The sequence below is a fragment of the Equus caballus genome, chromosome 4 (assembly GCF_041296265.1).
Source record: "Equus caballus isolate H_3958 breed thoroughbred chromosome 4, TB-T2T, whole genome shotgun sequence".
NCBI lineage: Eukaryota > Metazoa > Chordata > Mammalia > Perissodactyla > Equidae > Equus > Equus caballus.
The window spans coordinates 102,077,731-102,100,120 of NC_091687.1; the positions used below are offsets into that span (position 1 = coordinate 102,077,731).

The window sequence follows — 22,390 nt, forward strand, 5'->3', positions numbered from 1 at the left end:
AAACGATGGACCAGGACTAGCCCTTCCAGAGTCAGCTTTAGGAATGATCCTGAGGTGATTTCAGAATTTCAAGGTGATTATCAAAAACCACGTTTTCCTTGAAATTCCTCTAACAGGGATAATGTATACAAACAGAAAATTTAAGATTAAAATAGAGATGGATACCAAGCATGTTAAGCATACTAATCAATTCAACCAATCTACACCTGAAATTTGCAGGTATCCAATTTCTCCATTTTAATGGAAATAAACAGATTGGACACAGAGGTGAGGTAAAGAGGTCCCAATGAATAGAGAAATAAGAATAGAAACGGAAAGAAGAAAAACTTTACATGATATAAATTTGCTAACTTTGGTTGAGCTTAACTTCAAATAAGCAGGTAAAAAGAGGCTGACAGAGTCATAGGGTGCATAATTTATGAAGGAAAGGGTGGGTACAAGACTGCTATCACAGCAAGGTGCTTTGCAGCCGATTTCTACTTCATGTAAAACTTAAAGCCGATGGCAGCACAAGATCAGTATAATTAGTGGACCAAGTCACGATTCTATTAAAAACTGTTTTATTCAGGTAAGGTGCTTTTTTTCAAAGAGAGCAAGCAAAGCATACAGACATGAGCAAAGTAGATTCGATTAATGAAATACTACAAGAATTTCAGGGATTAAGAAGCAGGGATAGAGCAAGTTCATTACAGGGACTCGTGGCCCGCAGAGCCCCTCACGCCTTCAACAGGAACAGGCTGCACCGTGCTCTGCGAACTCTAATTCCAGCCCTAACTGAGAGCCCATAATTTCCTCCCCAGCTTCAAGCCCAAGGTCTGACACAGAAAGGCCTCAACAGGTATCAATCACTAATGGAAAGGAATGGGGAATATTATAAAACCAAAGACCTTGCTTACTTTCAATTCATGAAATGCCACATGTGCCTCCCTTTAACCTATGAGACCCACCCGATTTGTCAAATAGTTTGATTTAAGCCCCAGCTGAAATGAACCAGAGTGCACAGCCCATACCCTGGTGTGATCTTAAGGTTGGTTATCACAGAACTGAAAAAGAAAGAAATCAGGTGAGGGAAAACAATTCCTAATTAGAGGAAAAAAGTGTCACATCTTAGTGAAACACCTGACACTAACACAATCTGATCATCAATTCCCAATCTGATTAACGTAGTCACCCCTGTTCTGTGGATCATATGGAAGAGACAGAGGCTGTGAATTCATGTTAAAACGAGCATACACTTTAAGACAAACTCCTAGAAACCTAATATATGGTTTCATCTATGTAACCTTATCCCAAGTAAATGAATGTCTGTTAGGTTTCTTATTTCTTTTTTGCTTTTCAACATTATGTAGTTCAGAGATCTCTCCTGCTACCTTTGAGGACCTGGTAAGCCCAGCGGATGCCAAGTTAAGAAAAAGTGACCTACAACAGGAAAAGAGCAGAGCTGTTCAAACGCAAACATCCCAGTTTTTTTTCCCACTATCACATATTTCAGAGTGAGAAAGACATTTACTAGGAGAGAAAGTCTGACCAAAAAAAAAGGTTAAGAAGTCTGAGGGCAATATCTGTTCACAAATGCCAATAATCTCTATAGTTACCGAAAAGTTAGACACTAACTACACTTCTGTCTTTTTATCTACCGACCTAAGTACTTATTTTATATCCCATGATTAAATCAAGTATACAAAATGCTGAGACAGACAGGGATATATTCCAAGACTTGTACTCAAGAAAATCACCGCAACTTCATGAGGTATTAAAGGGAAAACACATTTAAAAACGTCTATTATTTTAATCTCCCTTAAATCCTTTCTTTAGTCATTTAAACTAAATTTCATAACATGCCAATTAAAAATGACAGGAAAAAACTAAAAAATGAAACTTCAAAGTACTCTTGCCACTGAAACAAATCTCAGTCTCAGGAAATACCTACTTAGAAGTCCTGGGCGGAGGCTGAAGTTCAATTATCAATTTTATATGAGAGGCTTACACTATGCAGCAGCCTTCAAATTTTCCTGCATTTTGGTTGAACAGTCCATCCAGCTTCCACCCCTTGATTTCTGCTCTTGACCAATCTTCACATGCATGGAACAGAACTTACATAAAATGTCGCACGTATGGGCTGAAGAGTAACAGGCATGGCAGCCTGGAGCCATTACTTGCTGAAACCCCAAACCACAATGCTCTCTTCCCTCCCAAACCCCCAATACTGCCCTATAAAGGGCTTTTCTCTAGGATTTTTCTTTTTTCTTAAAAATCAATAACTCAGGCTCAAAGTTTCCCTATGTTATTGCCTTTATATGGAAGAACAGCCACACAAAGCAGGACATCACAAAGATAAAGAAGTCAGAGCTTCTCTCATGAGCATCACAAAAACCCCATTCCACCCTTCCTTAGTATTTGTTGACAGATCTGCTTTTTACAATGGTTAATGGCCCCAGAAAGCCAAGAATTATCCTAGAAGTACATATGAAAGAACTTAACATTTCAAGAACCTAAAGAAAGTTATTTTGGAAGTGAGAATTATCTAACATTTCAGTACACATGACACTTTAGAGACCTTTACTTCTTTCCATGTACACAGATTGACCAAGTGTTCATCTTTTTACGCAAATCAAACGATTAGCTGGCGTACATCAGGCATGAGACTTTTTCCAACCTAATTCACCGCAGAAATGCTGAAGAAGTGAGGAACTTCAGTGAGCTCAAAACTCCACATCATTGCACACTATGTGCAAAATAGGACCCTTAACTCCCCAAAATATGAGACTCCTTAAGATGTAGTTTTCCTTATCTAAGGTTTCCAACAATTCCCATCAATGATTATTTTGTCGATTTCTAAAGCTTGCAATAAAGCACAGTTGCTCACACACTCTAACAATATAATAAAACTTGATATAATAAGTTCAGATAAAAACAGTGTGCCCAATCGGTTTATTTTGGTATTTACTAGCAATATGAACCACATTAAATCACTCTCTCATTTATTGTAATTACTAAGCAATTATGTGACAGACACAGCACTAAGCACTAGAGATAAAGTGACAAAAGAGACCTTACAGCCTTATGGCCCCCAAATCACTACCTAATTACAAGTAAGGAAGCAGTGAGTGTTAGCAAAGAAAAGTCAGTGGTTAAATAAGTTTCCAACTTCGAAGGCAATGTTAGTACAATTACAATGTGAAATTCTAAGTTGGCTAACAAAGATGGCTAAACTTAGAATACTAAGAGGTTTCACCGTATTCATAATAAACAAGAAAAATTCTTTATACAAATCATCTGTGATGATTTATTCCCTCTAGTATCACCACCACCTCTGTCCACAGATGTGAGCTTATTAGCCTAATAGGTTTGCATTCTAAGACACACCACCTTAAAGCTGAGAAGGCAGAGGTCTGAGATGACAAGAGAGGATCAGGAATATAAATCAACACATCAAGAATCGAGTTCTTCTGCCTACCAAATTTGACCTAAACTTACACTGATAACTTAGCAGAAGTAGCCCTTTAGAAAAAAATCAAGATTTCATAGAGGAGCACAGTGAATGTTTAATATTATTTTTTGGCTGAGAGCTAATCATATAAAAATCAAAGAATAATGTAAATAGATAGTTAATAAAGCCTGTTTCTTACAAGAAACCTCATAGAAGTACTAATTCTTGGAAACGATCCCATTTTTAACTATATTTCTCAGCATCTCTAGAGATTTTAATATACTGGTAACATGTCTTCTTTCTTAATTTTGCGAATCCAGTCACCCTGCAGATATCTGATTACTGGATGCCGGGACAAGCAAGGCTTGGGGATGCTTTTTGCTGTGAACAGTGCCAAAAATATTTACACTTGAACAAATACTTGGTGAGTACTCAAGACTAACATCCACAGAGTAGTTCTGAAATGCAGTAGAGTGAGGCTGCATTGTAATTCTGTCCTTGGGGATCCAAGCTGCGGAAAGCACATATATAAACAGGTTAACAGAGACGCAATAATGGATTCTTCTGATAATCCATTAATTAAATCGCCTTATTACGAATGCCACTTTTTGGTATTACAGGTAGGTTCTGGGGTATTTAATAGTCAGGTTAGTCCCAAATAGAGTAAGAAAGCAAAGAAATATAAATGCTAATTAAGACTACCTTTGCTCCAAAGATGGTGAAAATATTTGTCCAAAGGCTGATTCAGAATCACAAGGCAGTACTTCAAATTCCCTATTAAAAAAAAAAAAAAGTAAAATAAAATAAATAAATGAACTGAGTCTTTTGTTCCACTAATTTGAGTCTGGGATCATACTCTACCAGGCCAGATTTTCAGTCTGCACAGAGCTAAATTTGAACCACAGCTAATTTCTCATACCTTAGTTTTAAACGACACCACAGATTAACTGGATGTACTTTATTCCGTAGGTCCATCATATTACTATATTACTGAGGAATTTTTTATAAAAACAATTTATCATAAAAGCAATTGAGTAGGCTTCTTTTTGTAGGGGGTGGGGAGCAGAAATGCTCTTGATATGAATTCTCATCCTTATGATATACCCATTACTCTGATCCAGCTACCCTTCTACCTGGCTGGTCTGATATCCTGACATTATTTACCAAGTGGTGTGGGTCTACTGGGTGTGTATTTTCACGTTCATTCTCACTTATTCATATTCTCTCTTTCACTCTCTTTCTCTCTCTCTGCCCCTACCCTATCTTGAACTCCCCAATGCAAAGCTTTGTCATGTGTTTTCACAAAATCCTACTGGCTCTTTTCAGGACTCTTTTATTCCAAGTTTTTAAGATGATGACACTCAAAAGACTAAGAAAGATGGAGAAAAGTTACTTCTCCAACAATCATTCCAAGCCTTTAATAATGTACTGTAAATAGTGCAAAGCAGAATGCAATCAGGCTGTCGAAAATCTGTCACTCAGCTCAGACCAAGCATTCCATTTCATTTATGGAGAAGAAATGTTTATTTGGTGATAAGAAAAATTAATTGTTTTTTTTAAGCTATCTCAGAGTCAGAAATGGAACAAGATAAGGAAATGAAAAGGGGATGCCATCATCCACAGCAAACATTATTAAGTGCTGATTATATACCAAGCACTAAGAGTACAAAGAGGAATACGATTACAGGGTATCTGCAAGATAAGACATTTATAATAAAGACGATTTATTCCACAATACAATACAAGTATATGAGGAGTGCCAGGCAACAGATAAATGAGTATGGCAGGAGTTCAAAGCCTAGAAAGTCAGTAAGGTCTAGTGTCATCCAAGAAATCTTTGTGAAATGTAGCTTTTTGAACTTGATCTTAAAAGGGAAAAGAAGTTGGAGAGAATAAAAGAAAGTGCATTCTAGCACGGAAAACAACACCCAGGAAGCCACTCTCCTTTGCCATTAGGGTTCCTACACTGCCAAGTTTCAGAAGCAACGCCCTAGTGACATGAACGTGGGACACTAATACTAACATCATGGATTCTAGACTTACTATTTAAGATGACAGGGGAGTTTAAGTTGAGGCACCAGGAAGTCTTTAAGAGTGATGCAGAAATGAGTTGTAAAAGCAATGTGTGTATACTTAGGAATCATCCATACAGAGATAACAGCTGAAGGTCAACAAGCAGCCTAGCAGCTAAGATATTGCAAAGAAAGGGCAGAGAGAGAAAAGAACAGAGGATGAATGCAAGATCGTAGTGTTTTGCTCACCATCGTGGAGGCGGAGGAGACTCAACGATGAAAAAAGGCCAATGAGGGTGGAAAAATCTGGAAGACAAATCTGAAAATTCACAGAGGGAGCCTCAAGATAGTAAAGGGAACAAGGAGTTAGTAAACTGTGAGGAGAGATGCCTCTTAAAAAATAAAAAGTGAAGTGTGACAAACGGCGGGGGTGGGGGGGAGGTAGCAAAGTCAAGAGCAAGTATTTTAAATATAGAAACAATCCTATATTCTAGGAGGAAGAAGGAAGGAAGAGAAAGAAAGACAATGATCCATTTATTCATCTAACAGGTACTTAGAGTGCATGAAGTACTCTTGCTCAGGCTCTGCTCGAGGCAGCAGTAAACAAGAGAAATGGAGCCCCCTCATCAGGCTTACATCCTATGGATTAAAACAGGCACACGAAGACATACCATAGAGACACACAGAAGTGAGGGAAAGGTAGACTATGGTTGACCTATTTATAAGAAAGAAAACAAAAACAAAGTGAAAATACAGAAGTAGAATGGAATGTGGAAAATTTAAAACTGCTGTAAGAAACGGATTACAGGAGCTCACAATCCCCAAGTTTAAAAATAAGAATTCAATTGGGGTTAACTAACAAACAGGTACATGACATTTGAACAGGTACATGACAGGCCTATAATTTTAGGATTTTTCCCACCAATTCTGGGGAGTATAAGTAGGAGTAGGAATAAACAAGTAAGACGGTGGTGACAGCTGGCTTGAGAATTGGCAAAACCACTGCTCAAGAGGTAAGGGGAATCTAGGATGCTCATTTGGGTGGCATTAGAGGGAATGGTTGTGGCAGGGACCAGTAATTGCCTCAAGATGTTCTCTCTCCACTTCTTTTTTTTTCTTAAAGATTTTATTTTTTCTTTTTCTCCCCAAAGCCCCCCAGTACATAGTTGTGTATTTTTAGTTGTGGGTCCTTCCAGTTGTGGCATGTGGGACGCCATCTCAGTGTGGCCTGATGAGCGGTGCCATGTCCGTGCCCAGGATCCGAACCTGAGAAACCCTGGGCTGCTGAAGCAGAGTGCAGGATTAACCCCTCAGCCATGGGGCTCGCCCCTCCCTCTACTTTTTTAACAGCAGAATCCTGAGGGGTTTTTTGTTTTGTTTCTTTTTTTGTTGTTGCTTTGTTTTGCTTTCTGTTTTATGTTTTACTTGGCATATTACTGTCCAGGTGAAAAATCTAGATATCCCAGACTCCTTTGCAGCAAAATGTAGTCATAAGACTAGGTCTGGCCAAGGAGATGTATATAGGAACTTTATATGTTACTTCTAGGGAGTGTCCTTAAAATGGAGGCAGCTTTTCCTTCTGCTTCTTTTCTGCCTCCATCCTGCCATCCGGAGCAAGGATTGATGAATTCACTGAATGAAATTCTAGCAGCCACCTAGGATCATAGGAACAAAAGCAAAAGCCTGAAGGAGCCTGGGTCCCTGATGACTCCTTGGAGCCTCCATTCCAGCACTCCATTGCCTGCCTCCAGACTTCTTTTATGTGAGAAAAAAAATTCTATTTTGTTTAAGTTGATATTATTTCAAGTTTCACTATTCTAGAGAGAAATCAAATTTTTTTTTTTTTAAAGATTGGCCCTGAGCTAACATCTGTTGCCAATCTTTTTCTTCTTCTTCTCCCCAAAGCCCCCGAGTACACAGTTGTATATTCTAGTTGTAGGTCCTTCTACTTCTTCTATGTGGGATACCGCCTCAACATGGCTTGATGTGTGGTAGGTCCACGTCCAGGATCCAAACTGGCAAAACCCTGGGCCATGGAAGCGGAGCTCGCGAACTTAACCACTCAGCCATGAGGCGGGCCCCAAAAACAAATTTTAATTAATAAAATGATCATAGTCCAGGCTGAGTTAAGGTAAATGCAATCTAGATAGGAATTGCAGATGACTTTAAAGAAGAGCAGACAAGCATCAAAGCGCAGGAAGGAAAACTTTCACTCACTCATTCATTCAACACAGACGGAGCATCAGCATAAGGGATTCATAGCTGGCACATGGTAAGTGCTCAATAAGATGTTCATGGCAAGGAGCTAATAATTTAGATAAACCAACACTCCATTTATCTTTGACAAGGTCTGGACTGCTAAAGGAAGCTTTCAACCATATTGTACATGTTTAAATGAATGAATAAAACTGCTTTATGTCACTGAATCTCCGATATAGAACTCAGTAGTTTTGTGGCTCAAAGAGCAATCTGATAAAAGGAAAGCACATTATTATCCACGTGATCGATCCTCTAAACCAATACTTTCATTAAGGTAATATCTGTGAAAGCACTTTTGAAAAGAATGAAGCAGTATGAAAATATGCAGTACAGTTATGATTTACTAATGATGTTATTAATGATAATTAACTAATTCAGCTATTTCTATACATAACACTCATGTTAAGCTGGTTCTATATATAAAGTTATTTAGGGGCCGGCTCCGTGGCCGAGTGGTTAAGTTCGCGCTCTCTGCTGCAGCGGCCCAAGGTTCGGATCCTGGGTGTGGACATAGCACTGCTCGTTAGGCCACGTTGAGACAGTGTCCCACATCCCACAACTAGAAGGACGTGCAACTAAGATATACAACTGTGTGTGTGGCGGGGGGGGGGGGGGGGGTTGGGGAGATAAAGCAGAAAAAAAAAAAGATTGGCAACAGTTGTTAGCCCAGGTGCCAATCTTTGAAAAAAAAAGGGGAGGAAGATTGGCAACAGTTGTTAGCCCAGGTGCCAATCTTTAATAAAAAAATAAAGTTATTTAGGCACTAGGATCTGATTTTTTTTTTTCTAATCTAGTTTAGTTTTCTAATAGGATCTGGTATTCTTTCCTCTTCTAATCTAGTCTCCTCTGGAATTATAACTAGATGAAGTCAGTTTGGCATTTATTTTACACTCCCAGCCCTCATGATTACTAATCCATAGCAGGTTGCACAAAAAGTAGCATCGAGAACCACCTATTCTTCCTAACTAGCTTATGGGAATCTCTCAATGCAGACATTTCATCACGTAGCACTCCACATCACTCTCAGGCACTGAGTCACAGGACACTGCTTCTGGCTCTAAATGTCCAGGAATTTAGAAAAAGAGAGAGAGTCAGGAACCATGGAAGTATGGAAATTAATAGGCTTATTTCAAGTATTTCTCAAGCTGTCACACTGATGCCATTCCTGGGCAACACAAAAAGATTAAGAAAAAGGCTACGAAGAACTTTTTCATTATGCTTCAAAGGCTACAAATTTTTAAATCAAGTGTCCTAAGGCAATCTCAAAGAGAAATATAGAAACAGATGGCAGGCTATCTAGTGTAATAGTAACAGAACATTTTCATTATCTAAAAAAATGTATAATGCACTCCATTTTAAAGAACAAAGAAACATATAGACCTGTCTCAACTCTTGAGTCAAAATCCTTGAATTGCTTTCTCAAAGGGGTTTGAGTTACAGAAGCAGATGGAAAATCTGACCCTGGATGTATCAAAACCAAAATGCTCCAAGATGCGTGGAAATCCTGAATTAAGTACAAAGTTCCAAGTTCATGACATGAAAAGAAAAATGAAGTCAAATCATCAGTCTTGGGCTAAAAAGGGAAGAAGACCTCTGAAGGTTAAGAACTGTTAAAAATCACAAGTTCAGATGCTAAAAACGGTGGGAGGGGCATCCCACATCTCTGTCATTGTTATATAGCTCTCTCTCTTCTGTTATATATATATATATATAAAAGCCCTGCCTCTTTGGACAAATGGCTGATTCTGTGATTGGGAAAGGAAATATACAAGATGAGCCTGGACCATCAGACAGTGCCAGAAAGAAAGGAAGTGCTCCCCCAAAAACAAAACACCCACATTGATGAGAATATGTCAAAGGGAAACAATAGCCAACTCAAAGAGGTCCAATGGCCCAATGGCCAAAACCGGAACAACCTGAGTAACAAGATAAATAAAAAAGTACTGGATTACAATCTAAAGTACAGAAATAAATACCCATGAGTCAATACTGATATAATAAAATGACTGAGTTAATTATTAAAATAGGGGGAAAGAAACAAATCTCCTAGGCAGAAGAATTCCAAATAAATCATGTAGATACTCCACCCCAAAGAAGGGAAGCATAGTTGTGGACTAAACATAGTATGGTGTGAGCTGCACATAGTAACTTCCTTCCAAAGAGTACAGTATGGAAAGGGGGAAAAGCTCTACAGTGGAGAAACCTGACAAACACTACCTCAGCCAGATGATCAACATCAACATCAACAGTCATAAATCATGTCAATAGGATGTACCCTTGATATAATGTGATGATGAACATAACACTCTGTCTTCTTCCCAAAATCCCATAACCCTAGCCTAATCAGGAGAAAAAGATCAGACAAATTCCAGTAGAGGCACCTGATACAATATGCCTGGTCAATACTTCTCAAAACTGCTAAGGTCATCAAAAACAAGAAAAGTCTGAGAAATTGCCACAGCCAACAAGATCCTAAGGAGACATGACAATTAAATGTAACGTGGTATGTTGAATGGGATCCTGGGATAGAAAAAGGCCTTAGGTAAAAACTAAGGAAATCTGAACAAACTATGTAACTAATGGTAATGTATCAATATGGTTTCATTAACTATAACAAATGCACCCTACTAATGTAAGATACCAATACAGAGAAAACTGAACATGGTGCGGGCTGGGGGGAGGCAGTATATGGGAACTGTCTTTACTATTTCCCAATTTTTCTGTAAATATAAAGCTGTTTTTTTTTTTAAAAAAAATTAAATCTTGACAAGAGATTTTCACATATTGAGGTACATGGGGTAACTGGCTCGGCTTGAACTAAAGAGCCTGCCTCATGGCCTATCAAACACACACTGTACATCTGCTTAGAATGCTCTCTCTCTAGATAAGAAAGCATCCTTCCCTCCTACGCCCTATTAGCAATGCCCAGATTAGTCCCTTTCCTGACATCAAGGTCATGTGGACCTGCTAATTTGCCAACTCAATACCTCTTTGAAATTTTGTTGAAAATGTATCCTGGGTGTGTTTTATGTATGTTCTTTGTTCTAAAAACATATAAGCCTGTACTGAAACCCATGCTTTTCTGGAATGCCTTCTAAGGCCTTCCCAGGTTATAATCCTCACTCTGGGTCATAATAAACTCACCCCGATTCTGATTTATAGGTTGGTTATGGATTATTTGTGTCAGCAGTCTATTAATTTTTTAAAGCCCTGGGGCAAAAAAAAAAAAAAAAAGAACTGAAAACCATTCCATGAAGTATTCACTCAGCAATTACTCCATGGAACAAAACTGTCATTAGAGCCCCAAAGTATGTTTGGATTCAGGTATAAAGCCAAGAAAAAAACCCACTGCACCAGAAGGCAAAGATAATTCTATTCCATCTTTGGAAAACTATAATTATATCAAGGTATTCTTTTAATTAAGAAAGTAAAACAAGGACAACAGAACAGCAAATCTCCAGAAAATCAATTTCTTTCTATTTCAGATCTCTGAGCATGAAAATTATTTGGATTCTATTCAGAGGTAGACCCTATTCACATCTCTAAATCAGTGATCTCAAAAACTCAGTCATGCAACTCAGGAGTAAAAGGTTTAGGTGGGGTTTTTTAATTAAAAAGAAAAAGAAATTAAGACAATGATATTTAACACACAGACGAGCACCAGTACCTCGCTTGTCCTTGCAGTAGATGGCCATGGGTTATCTATTATACCTGAGATCTCCTAAGGAGAAAGTGCGAGCACCACACAATGGCATGGGCAGTGCACCCGTACTCATTTCCCCTCCAGCAAATTAGGATGACTTGCAGTTTACCTATGCCCAGTAAAGTAAAATTACAGATTTTTACATAAACTAATCTTCACCAAATGGAAGAGTAGTTTAAAAATATTCTTCAACACATATTAAAGATAACACAAATTCTGCCAAAGCACAATCATACAAGCAAATGGCAGAACTGATCACTTCTAAAACTGGCGCTCAACAAGCTTCAGATACAATCTAACCAGCTCTGACAAGAACTTAGTGGCGGGAGGGAGAAGAGGAGGGAGGGAAAGAGAGAAAGGAAGGAAGGGGGTGCAGGAGGAAGCAAGGAAGATTATAAGAAGATATGAACTTTGGATTTACAATAATTATCACAAATGATAAATCTATCCTTCAGTTTATGAAACAGTGGATCTCAACCTCAAGGTATATATCAGAATCACAGATTAAAAAGGAGAGAAAAGTCACTCCCCTTCCTAGAGATTCTGATTTAACGTGCCTGCAGTAGGGCCTGTGCATCATTACTTTTTAAAAAGCATCATAAGAGAGTCTAATGGGTAACCAGAGTTCACAACGGCTGGTACGGTGCCTTGAGCTAATGACAGCAGAAAGCCACCATAAAGAGCAAGACTACTGAAAAATACTGTTCATTCCACCTTTATCTGTGTCAACAGTCTATTAATCTTTTTTAATTGTTTTCTGAAAAATTTATATACATATCACATAACAGTTATTTGTAATTTTTATAAATAAATGGTTGCTTTTTTCTTTAACTGATATAGTATGAGATCAAAAAAGGATTGAAGACTAGTACTCTTAAATGAAAATACACTGAAATAAAAGACAATTTACAGCAGAAAAAAATTACTGAAATTCATTAGTAAGTTATCAAGGGTTTATGATCTCCATTTAAAAAAACTGGAACTCAGATAAAATCAATATTAGCCAACACATGCCACTCATTATAAATAATTGTTATTTTGTCAGAAGACCAAAGACCATTATTATGAATCTCTCATCCCTAAATATATTTCAATTAAATAGTGAAAACTCTAGGGCATTGAATTTCATTTTCATGTTGCACAAACTTCCGTATTTAAGAGCAGAATTTTTTTTTAAGTGTGCACAGGGAAATCAAAACTGTCAAGCCAATTCATTCTTTGAGGAATTAAATTGCATGTGGACAAAGCAGAACTATTAAAAAGCTCTGAAGAAACACTCCATACCAAAGTCTATTAAAAATAACCGAATTACCAATGGACTAAGAACTGGTAAGTCATATACAAGAAATTGCTTCAGAGAAAGTAAACAAAGAGTAGACATAAATAGATACTTCCCCAAAAAAGCTCTCTCAGTGAAGAGTGACCATTCGCTATACCCCAGGTGCACCCCCTTCCCTTGGCAAAGTGTCCTGGTTTGGATGATAAATGAGATGGTCACCTACCCTACATCATCTTCAGCTTCTACCCCATCTCTCTCTCTCAGTCTTCAGCAAAACTCACTTTAATGCGGTTTTCATCTCATCACCTCCTAGAAATAACTACTGTCAGGGTGATTGATGACCTGTTATTATAAAATTCAACAGCTACATCTCAATTCTCATCTTGCCCAACATATCTCAGTAGCATAACAGAATAGATCACTTCTTGCATCCTTTTTTTTTTTAACAAAGATCCTTATTTTTTTTATTTTTAAAGATTGTCACCTGAGCTAACAACTGTTGCCAATCTTCTTTTTTTTTTTGGCTGCTTTTTTCTCCCCAAATCTTCCCAGTACATAGTTGTATATTTTAGTTGTGGGTCCTTCAAGTTGTGGCATGTGGGACGCCAGCTCAGCATGGCCTGACGAGTAGTGCCATGTCCACACCCAGGATTCAAACCAGCGAAACCCTGGGCCGCTGAAGTGGAGCGCGTGACTTTAACCATTCAGCCATGGGGTCAGCCCCACATCCTTCTTGAATCAAGTTCTTCCTTCACTTCTTGGTTCTCCTCCTATCTGACTGGCCACTCCTCAGTCTCCTTTGCTGTGTACTCCTCATCTGCATAGAAAGCACTGAATAAATATTTGTTGAGTTGCTCTTCCAACTCTGACTTCAAATCCATTTATAATAAATTGACTCCAGCTACTCCTTCTAATAATCAAGTGACTCCCTCCAGTTTGCTAGGGACAAATGGTTCTATACTCTATACAATCCCTCACAGAATGAAATAACACCCCCATAAAACACAATGGCCCTTTCTGGGTCCTGGAGCCCTGAGTACTTCTCTTAAATGACTATTATACAAAATGTTCTAGGAAGGACAATAGAAAAGACAGCAAGAAAAACCAATCATCTTGCCCTAAAACAGCTAAATGGTGTTCCGATCATTATAACTCACAAAAAAACTAAAGAACCTGGAGATGGTCCACAGAAGTACAACTACATAATTAAAGAGTCTGGAAATACTTTCTTTGAAAATAGTTTAAACCTTTTTAAGCTAAATGGGTGTTTACATTTAGTACCTATTTAGGAAACAAAGAAATCCATGTAAGACGTCATTGAGTTCTACAAACCTGGGCATATATCTAGTTATTGTGCAAATAGATTCTGAATGGGTTAAATAAATTTCCACCTAAGAGCATTACCTCCCATGATGCAATAGCAATGGGTCTATCCAAGTTCGGTAATCCTGATATAAAAACTATGCCACTAAAACAAAATGCCCCAATAAATTCTCACAGGAATCCACACATGCTGGAAATGCATGTTAGTCAAGAAAAAAGCACATTTTGTATTTTATAACTAGTAAGCTTCTATTGTGTAAGAAGTAGGGGGAATAGAGAAGGAAGGTGAACTCTGACAAAGTGTTGAGTCTTTCTTGATATAAAAGAAGGATATACCAAGAAATATTTTCTTTCTTGTTCTTAATAAACACATTCTCACTATAACCCAAAGGAAGGAAGCTGAGTTCTTCATCTTGGCACTGTGACACCTCTCAAGCTGCTGACAGAGTTCAAACCTGCTCCATCGACTGTCCCTTGCCCTGCTGACCTGGGCCACAATAAAGTGGGCTTCCTGTCAATCAAGAAAATCAATCGGTACCTAGCAAACCGTAGATGTAATGTCATAACCCTAAGGGTTCATCATAAAGTACTACAAACAGAGTCCATCACATGGGTCTTGACATGTTGACAGCTAGGCCACAACAGTGCTCACACTTGAAAAGTCGGTTCAGAATGTTTTCTGAAGGCAGAATCCAGATAAGCTGGGCACGTGTTTCTAAAACAAACAGAGGGCCTACCTGTTCTCCTTCGGCTCACTTGCCACCTCAATCCATTTCCACCCACCTCAAAGCATAGAATCCCTTTCGCTGGCCAGCAAGAGAAGGAGGGCAAAAGAAGTTCGACATGCCAGTAAATACTCCCTTCTAAATACCTCCTCCAGACCTTCTTCTTGGGTTTGGTTAGTCAGGTGAGAACTGTTTGGGGGATGGGTAGCGCTTCAAAGATTTGTGGGCTTCACACGTAATAATACCATGAATAAATAATGACAATCAGAGACCTTTTCTTTTTCTTCTTTAAGTTAAACAGGATTTGTTTAAATCCTCAAGAGACATACCAATATTTACAATCAAAATAAGTCCAAATGAAGCTAAATTGGGATACAGTCAAACCACAGACTGATGTTCTCTGAGACCTCTAGTTTGTAAGGACAAAACAACTGACATTTACTTAGAGTTTCAAAGTTTACTAAGCACATTTACTGCCTTGTTAAATTGACACTGATGACACAGCACACTACTATGTGATCAAAGGACTTATGAATAAAACAGAAGTCTTTCTGTTCAACCTTTTCTTTTTCAAGAAGAAAACACATAGATTTAAATTCAAAAGAACCATGCACGTACCATGAACTAATTCTGATTACACATACGCAGTCCACCATATCAAGAGGCAAACCCACACTGCAGGAATCTTACTAAAGTCAAGGTAGGTGAACAGTTTTATCTCGTGGGCACCGTGGGCTTCTATAGAATTCAAGAGGGACTTCGAACTTTGACACCAACAAATGATCTCCACTAGGCCACAGGCGAGCGCTCTGAGATCTAATCCCCACCCCGCCCCCCCCCACCCCACCCAAAGAGGAAAACTGTTAGCTGCAACACAAAAATAGAAGGGAGCATTAGTTTTACCTGTTAATCTTTTATATCTATGTATATAGTACCCTGTGCTTATATTATCAAAAAAAAAGTAAAATAAAAGAGTTTAGCTAGGGGGCTGGCCCAGTGGCGCAGTGGTTAAGTGCACACGTTCCGCTTCTCGGGGGCCTGGGGTTTCGCCGGTTCGGATCCCGGGTGTAGACATGGCACTGCTTGTCAAGCCATGCTGTGGTAGGCATCCCACATATAAAGTAGAGGAAGACGGACACGGATGTTAGCTCAGGGCCAGTCTTCCTCAGCAAAAAGAGGGGGATTGGCAGCAGTTAGCTCAGGGCTAATCTTCCTCAAAAAAGAAAAACCAGTCTGGCAAATGGAAAGAAAAGAACACTTCCCAGGCAATGTGCCCCACTCCAAAGATGTTGGCCAACAATCTTTAAACACCACGTTGGAATACACCAAAGAATCACTAAAATAATAGGTTATTTCAGTTTCAAGTAAAAATTAAAAGCAGATAGTTTGTGGAACACTATCTAGCATTCTTTCCTCCCAAAATATTGAGTAATTTATGCAAATTAGACTAAGTAGATTTAAAAGTTTTTTTTTAAGAAGCTAGAGAAAGTGACTTACAACAGGATTCTCAAGACAGCAAATGGAGAATGCAACTCCCTCCACCTTACAGAACAAAGTGTAGGGGGTTTCCTCCATGGAAATACATTCTGGAGAACTCAGAAAACATTGTTCTTCAAAGCTTAGGGTAAGACTTTTATAAATCAGCATTACATTTAAGAATTTATCCACGTCCCAATTCCCAATTCTATTAGTATTTTCATACTTCTCTCACATAGAACATTTCTCTTCATCAAGAGTTACCAGAAATGAACATAGAAAGAGGTGTAGCATGTTAAAAGCAATTACCTTAGCAGAATGCAAATGAAAAAGAGAGAAGGAAACCATTAACTTTTTCTGTGTTTGCCTTTATATCATATAAATGCTTACATCAAGTCTGTACTACATTTCAAAGCTTTTTAAAAAGGAAGTTAGGACGGGGAATTTGTGAGCAAAAATGGCAGATTAACTCAGATTAGAAAACTGAAAACAGGCTGGGGTAGACCCCAAATGATATTCTGGTTCTATCAGAAAAGGATAAGTTGACATAAGGGGAAGGTTGAGAAGAGGGAAGGAATAGCACCAGCCACATATTAGTTAAAAGAAACTGACCTTTGCATTTTGGTTCATTTATTCACAAATCCATTTTGCTTGTTTATAAACTTTATAAAGAATTTTAACAGCATGCACAATGCACTTTTTAAGTGAATAGCTGCGACACTGAAATTATAAGCAACCTAGTATATCAAAGCAGTAATAGTTCAACAGGGAAAATGAAGGGGCCTCCTACTTAGAAGAAAATTGAAGAAAAAGATGATATCAATTCCCTGGCTCATACCACCCACTAAAATTAATTCCAGAATAGACATAGGAAACTACATATATATATATATAGTGTGTGTGTATATAGTATATACACTTAAATATAGTTATAAAACTATAAAATAATTCCAAAAGGAAGAAATTTATCTGAAGACCAAGTTATGAAGTATTTTCTGGGCAAACGTGCAAAGCAAGAACTCATAACTGAAAACCTGGGTATCAGTACTAGATTCAGGTTTTGAAGGCAAGGCCATGTGCTCACTTCTGAATCTCCAGCACCAAGAAAAATTTCTGGCCCACAGTAGGCGCTCAATAACTTTGATCAAATAAATCAGTGACTGAAGAGCGTATCCTGGCTTGGCAGGGGCTGTGTCAGATACTAGGTTCTCAGGCTACCTTCTCAGCTCCAGTCTAGAGGGCTGCTCATCATTGTGTGAGGACAGCGGGCACTTCTATAGTTGTGTCTTTGTTCACAGTTTTCCCACTGCCTTGAGTGCCCTTCAGAATAGTCGGTGATTAAGAACACGAGCTTTGGGATCACACAGACCTAGTTCAAATCATAGTGTTGTCTCTTATTAGCTGTTTAACTTTGAGATATTCGAGAAATTTATTTAACATCTCTGAGTCCACAAAGTGTGGACTATAATAACGGGAGATTCAATGAGATAACACACATCATGTGGGCCTGACAGACAGTAAATAAACACTGGACAACTGAGGTTTCCTGCCCCTGGCAAAGACCTCCTTACCCTTCAAAAATCTAGAGAAAATGTTGCACTCCCTTCTTCCTACTTCTCTCCATTTTCCCCATTGATCATTCTCACCTGGAAACCATCGTATTTAATCTCTTCTGCTAATAACAGTTATATACTTCTCCTTCAACAACAGTTTTTGCACTTTAGGCATGTAGAAAAAATAGTTAACTCATCCCACTTATTTTCAAAATTTACCCTAGGCCCCAGCACAAAGAAGTCATGAAATAACTGATTCTAACTTGAACTTTAAAACCATTCGTTGTGCTATTGTCTGCTCCACTAAAATAGTTACCCCCAAAACTAAACATACACACAGGCACACAAACTTAACCATCGTAATTTGAGTGTTCTAAGTTTCTTTCCAATTAATTTTTAAGACTTTGGATGTCTTACAAAATTACTTCTAAGGTCACCATACCCGGTTTGAACAGAAACACAATCTTAGAACTTTTTTTTTTAATGTAAAGAACAAAGCACAACAGACTCCATATAGGTGTCCCTCACTTAATGAAGCATACGGTCCAGTTCTAAATCAAATACAAACTGAATTCTGTTTCTGCAGCATTCCTTACAAAGGCAGACAGTGATTCTCAAGCAGGGGAAAAAACACTCCAAAGACTGTCAGGCCAGTTAATCAATAACACTTACAGTTGAGTTGCAAATGCCCAGAAGGTTTTCATCTGAACTTGCCCACCACCACTCCTCCGCCCACACACACACTCTCGGAAATGAGCTGGGCCAAAGGGAGGGAGCATACAAAGATGACAAAGTATGGCTCTTTTCCTCCCCTTTTCCCTGCCAGAACGCAGATAAAGGATGGTTTTAATATCCTGGGCATATGTCCATGGGCCTGATTATAACTTCACCTCTTTCTATGCCTTTAAAGGCAGCATGTCAGAATGTAAGGGAGTACCAGTGACATTATAAGGTGATAAACACTAGCAAACTTACACTGTGAACCCCTGGCCCAAAGAGATAAGGGTGAGGGAAGCCCTGATTTCTAGCATTTGCCAACGCCATGCTGTAAATACCCCACCGCGGCCAACTTCAAGCTAACACCTGGCTTACTAATTTCCTGAGTATTTAGCAATCAGCTGGAGACTGGCTCCAGCAACCACTGCTCTTAAAAAAGAACAATAATGCTTTGGATCCCCGTATTTCTGGTAACCTTAACAGAGAAAGTACAGTTCTCTAGTTCTTGACTGTATATAAATAAAATTTTAATAATCATTTTAATTTTAAAATTCTAATAGAATAAAAAAATCCGGGGTGACTTACTTGCATATAATATTTGACCTGGAACACATTGTGAGACCTCATTAATTTAATTCCTCTATCATACATAGACACGGAATGAAATGTTCCAATAAAGAGAAAGAGATTTGCATCAAAGAAAATGAAAGAATAAATCCAGACTGTTCTTTGTTTGTTTTTGCTCACTTGCCAGGAAAATCTCCACTGACTGCATTCAGTTGTGACACTTAATCCTAGTGACTAATTTTTATAATATATCTGGACTCTTTCACTCTGTTTTATCTAAACATTGATTTAAATTTTAAAGTAGAACTATTTGTGATCTGTACAAAAAACAACTTAATCCTATATACAACACCTCATAACGCAACCTCTCTCTCCGGTATATCTATAAGGAAAATAACCTCAAATGCCACGACAGGTTTATTAACTCACCAAGCATTACCATGCACCTTCCACACACCTGAAACTGTTCTAGGAACTGGGGATACAGCACTGAAAATCCTGCCTAATGGAGCTTACACTCTTCACAAGACAGAAAACATACAAGATCAATAAGTAAAATACACAGCATGTTAGACCATGAGAAGTGCTAAGAAGAAAACTAAAGCAGGGAAGGAGACCAGGAGAGGTGAGGTAGCTCAGGATACCGACTCTGAGGAGGGGTATGAGTAGGAAGTGAGGGAACATGCTCTGTGACTTTCTGCTTGAAAAGGAACCTCAGGGGCAAAGACCCTGAGGCCACAGCTTGCCTGACATGCTCAAAGATGGCAAAGTGAATCTGGCTGGAGCTAAATGAGTGAGGGGAGGCACAGTGAGTTGTAGAAATAAGGCCAGAAACATAAGTTAATTTTGAGGTTTGAAACATGTATGTTTCTGATCTTTTCATTATTTATACACTTAAAAATCAGAAAAATTAAAGCAATTAAATTGATCTGCTTGAGGCTGTCACATCAATTACCCTCATTACAAAGAGAATGTTCTCAAGAAGGGAAAGAGCAGAAAGTTACGCTGCTTTGTTTCTGAAAATAAGTAGAGGGGATGAGCAGGGAGGTGGATGAATATTCTCTCCCTCTTCATCTCCAGTTCTATGACATTTTATACACGTTTTTTGAAAAAGCCTTTACAACTCAGAAGTCAGCTTGTTGGTTTTAACAGTATAAAAGTAACAGACTGAGTCCATGAAGAGAAAAAGACTGAATTATTATTTCCAACCTCATCGTCAAAAAGGACTCAACATCAAAAGAACTCAAGGCCCAATAGATAGTTAAGATTTAAACAGTTACTTGTTGCTAGAGGTTGAGGTGAGACTAGACTACAGGTCTCTTGGCTCTGAGTCCATTGCTTGTTCCACTACACATTAGCTAAAAGTAGGAAAGTTAGTGTGCCGTCCAGATAGTTCTCTACGACCTCAGTGTTACTACGAAGTGATCAGCAAGCTGTCAAAGCGCAGCTTCTCAAAGCTAGCAAAAACCTTCAGAAGAACCACGCCATCACCAGGGCTCCGTTATCTCCACCTGACACGTGAGGACTCACACATTCGCTGAACTAAGTCAAATGCAACTAATCTTCGTGCTCTTACAATTAACCTTTATACCTAGCGATCAGACCAGATTTTGAAGCAAGACAAAACTCATTTCTCAACATGCGTCCAATGTTAGTTTTAGCTCCAATCCCTATGCAGGGCAGCCTGTGCTATTTCCCATAAAATGTCCTGTAATACAAAGTTTTTCAAACGTAATCTGATACTTATTCATAATTCTTATGAATAAATATGACTAATCAAGTCTCTACTTACAATTCTTACCTTATTTGTAGGTTATGTTTAGCACTATGAGAGCAGATTATGAAATCTGTTGAGTTCCCAGACCCTCTGTCCACTCCTCCCTCTTCCAGCTATGCATCTATGCATCTGTGGTCTTTGCTGCTCATTAGCACATCTACCAAAAGGCAAATGAAGGAAAGGAAAACCAACGGCAACCAGTCTTTCATTTCGTTCCTTGACAGAGTTGTTAATCCTTCTTAGAAGGTATAGCATTACTATATTTCACTGATTTAAGGATGAACATTTTTGTACATTTTAACTTCTCTAAAGTGCAGGTTAAGATGCATTCTGAATGTATTTCAGAATCAGTAGTATCTTAGCACTGTGTCAGAGTTTAATTAGCATTTTTTCTCCTTTTTTGATAGTACATAATAGTGCATCTTATAATTAATGGCATCATAGATACAATTAAAAGCAGTATTTAAGCTATCTTTGCTTTAATTTACGCTAACATGAATATTTGTAAGCTGTAATAAAGTTTATAAATAAACCAATTAAAGTTTGTGGAATTAAGATGTCAGGATAAAAGAAACTAGGTATTACCAGAGAATGATCATAACGGTCTCTGCTTCCTAACAGAAATTAATGTTTATATTTAAAAGCCATTATTTCCCTGTGATGCCATAAAAGGGGCTGATGATATTAAGATGGTTATTAAGGTTTTGCAGCCAATGAAAAAAATAAGTCCCAAAATAGACAGTGTGAAGAACAACAGATTAAACAAAAGAAAAACCCAATGTGCCAGTGCAATGAGATACCACAGAAGGGGAAACATAAATCTCCCACGAGGACAGTGGGGTGTCACGGGAGACTCGCCCTAGGAGCCCTGAAGGGTGAGTAAGAGGGCTCCAGGTGGAAGAGGTGAGGCATTCCAGGCAGAGAAAACACCATGTGCAAAAAATGGCCAAACACACAAAAGTGGCCAGTACTATGAATGGGGAAAAGGAGGTGTTAAAGTAATTAAACAGGAGGTCATTAGACTGGGAGGGCTCTAATGCTTCCGTAGCCTACGTAAGCAAACCAGTCCTAAACCAGAGTCACTGTGAACGCACTCACATCCAAGAAAACAAAATTTAAGAACAACCAATCACAAACAGCCAATGAGGCTTTCCTATATAGGTAACTGCTTAAACCCTAACCAATCAAATAATTTCCTTGCATTGCTTCCACGTCTGCCCTTTAAAAGCCTCTCCCCTAGCTCCTGTCCAAGGCACACTCCTCCCCACTGTCAGTTTGAGACTGCCCGATTCAAACAGATGTTTGTTCAAATAAGCTCTTGAAAATTTTAATGTACCTCAGTTTACCTTTTAACAAATGGCAGTAGAAATGGCAGTAGAAAACCCCAGAGAAGTGTCAGCCACACAGTAAAATATATTTTAGGCCATTTCAAGTAATGATCACCAGCTTCCCCTACCCATTATTTTCAGCCAGAGATTCTGAAGACTCAAATAATTGATTTTTAAAAATTTCCATTCTGATATGGCTATTATTGGCCTTATTGTTTACAGCAATGTCAGGGCGCTCCAG

The 22,390-nt window shown here is 38.5% G+C and overlaps 1 protein-coding gene across 4 annotated transcripts in view; it reads right to left on the bottom strand.

The window, feature by feature from the left end:
• TPK1 (thiamin pyrophosphokinase 1) overlaps positions 1-22,390 on the bottom strand; it is a 325,030-nt gene that overhangs the window by 254,675 nt on the left and 47,965 nt on the right. For 2 of the 4 annotated variants that reach the window (XM_005609478.4, XM_014739330.3), the window contains one exon: positions 4,133-4,204. The exons of the other annotated variants lie outside the window; for them this stretch is intronic. In XM_005609478.4, the coding sequence (XP_005609535.1) occupies positions 4,133-4,204 (72 nt within the window). The remainder of the gene's footprint in view (positions 1-4,132; positions 4,205-22,390) is intronic. 4 annotated transcript variants of the gene reach the window in all.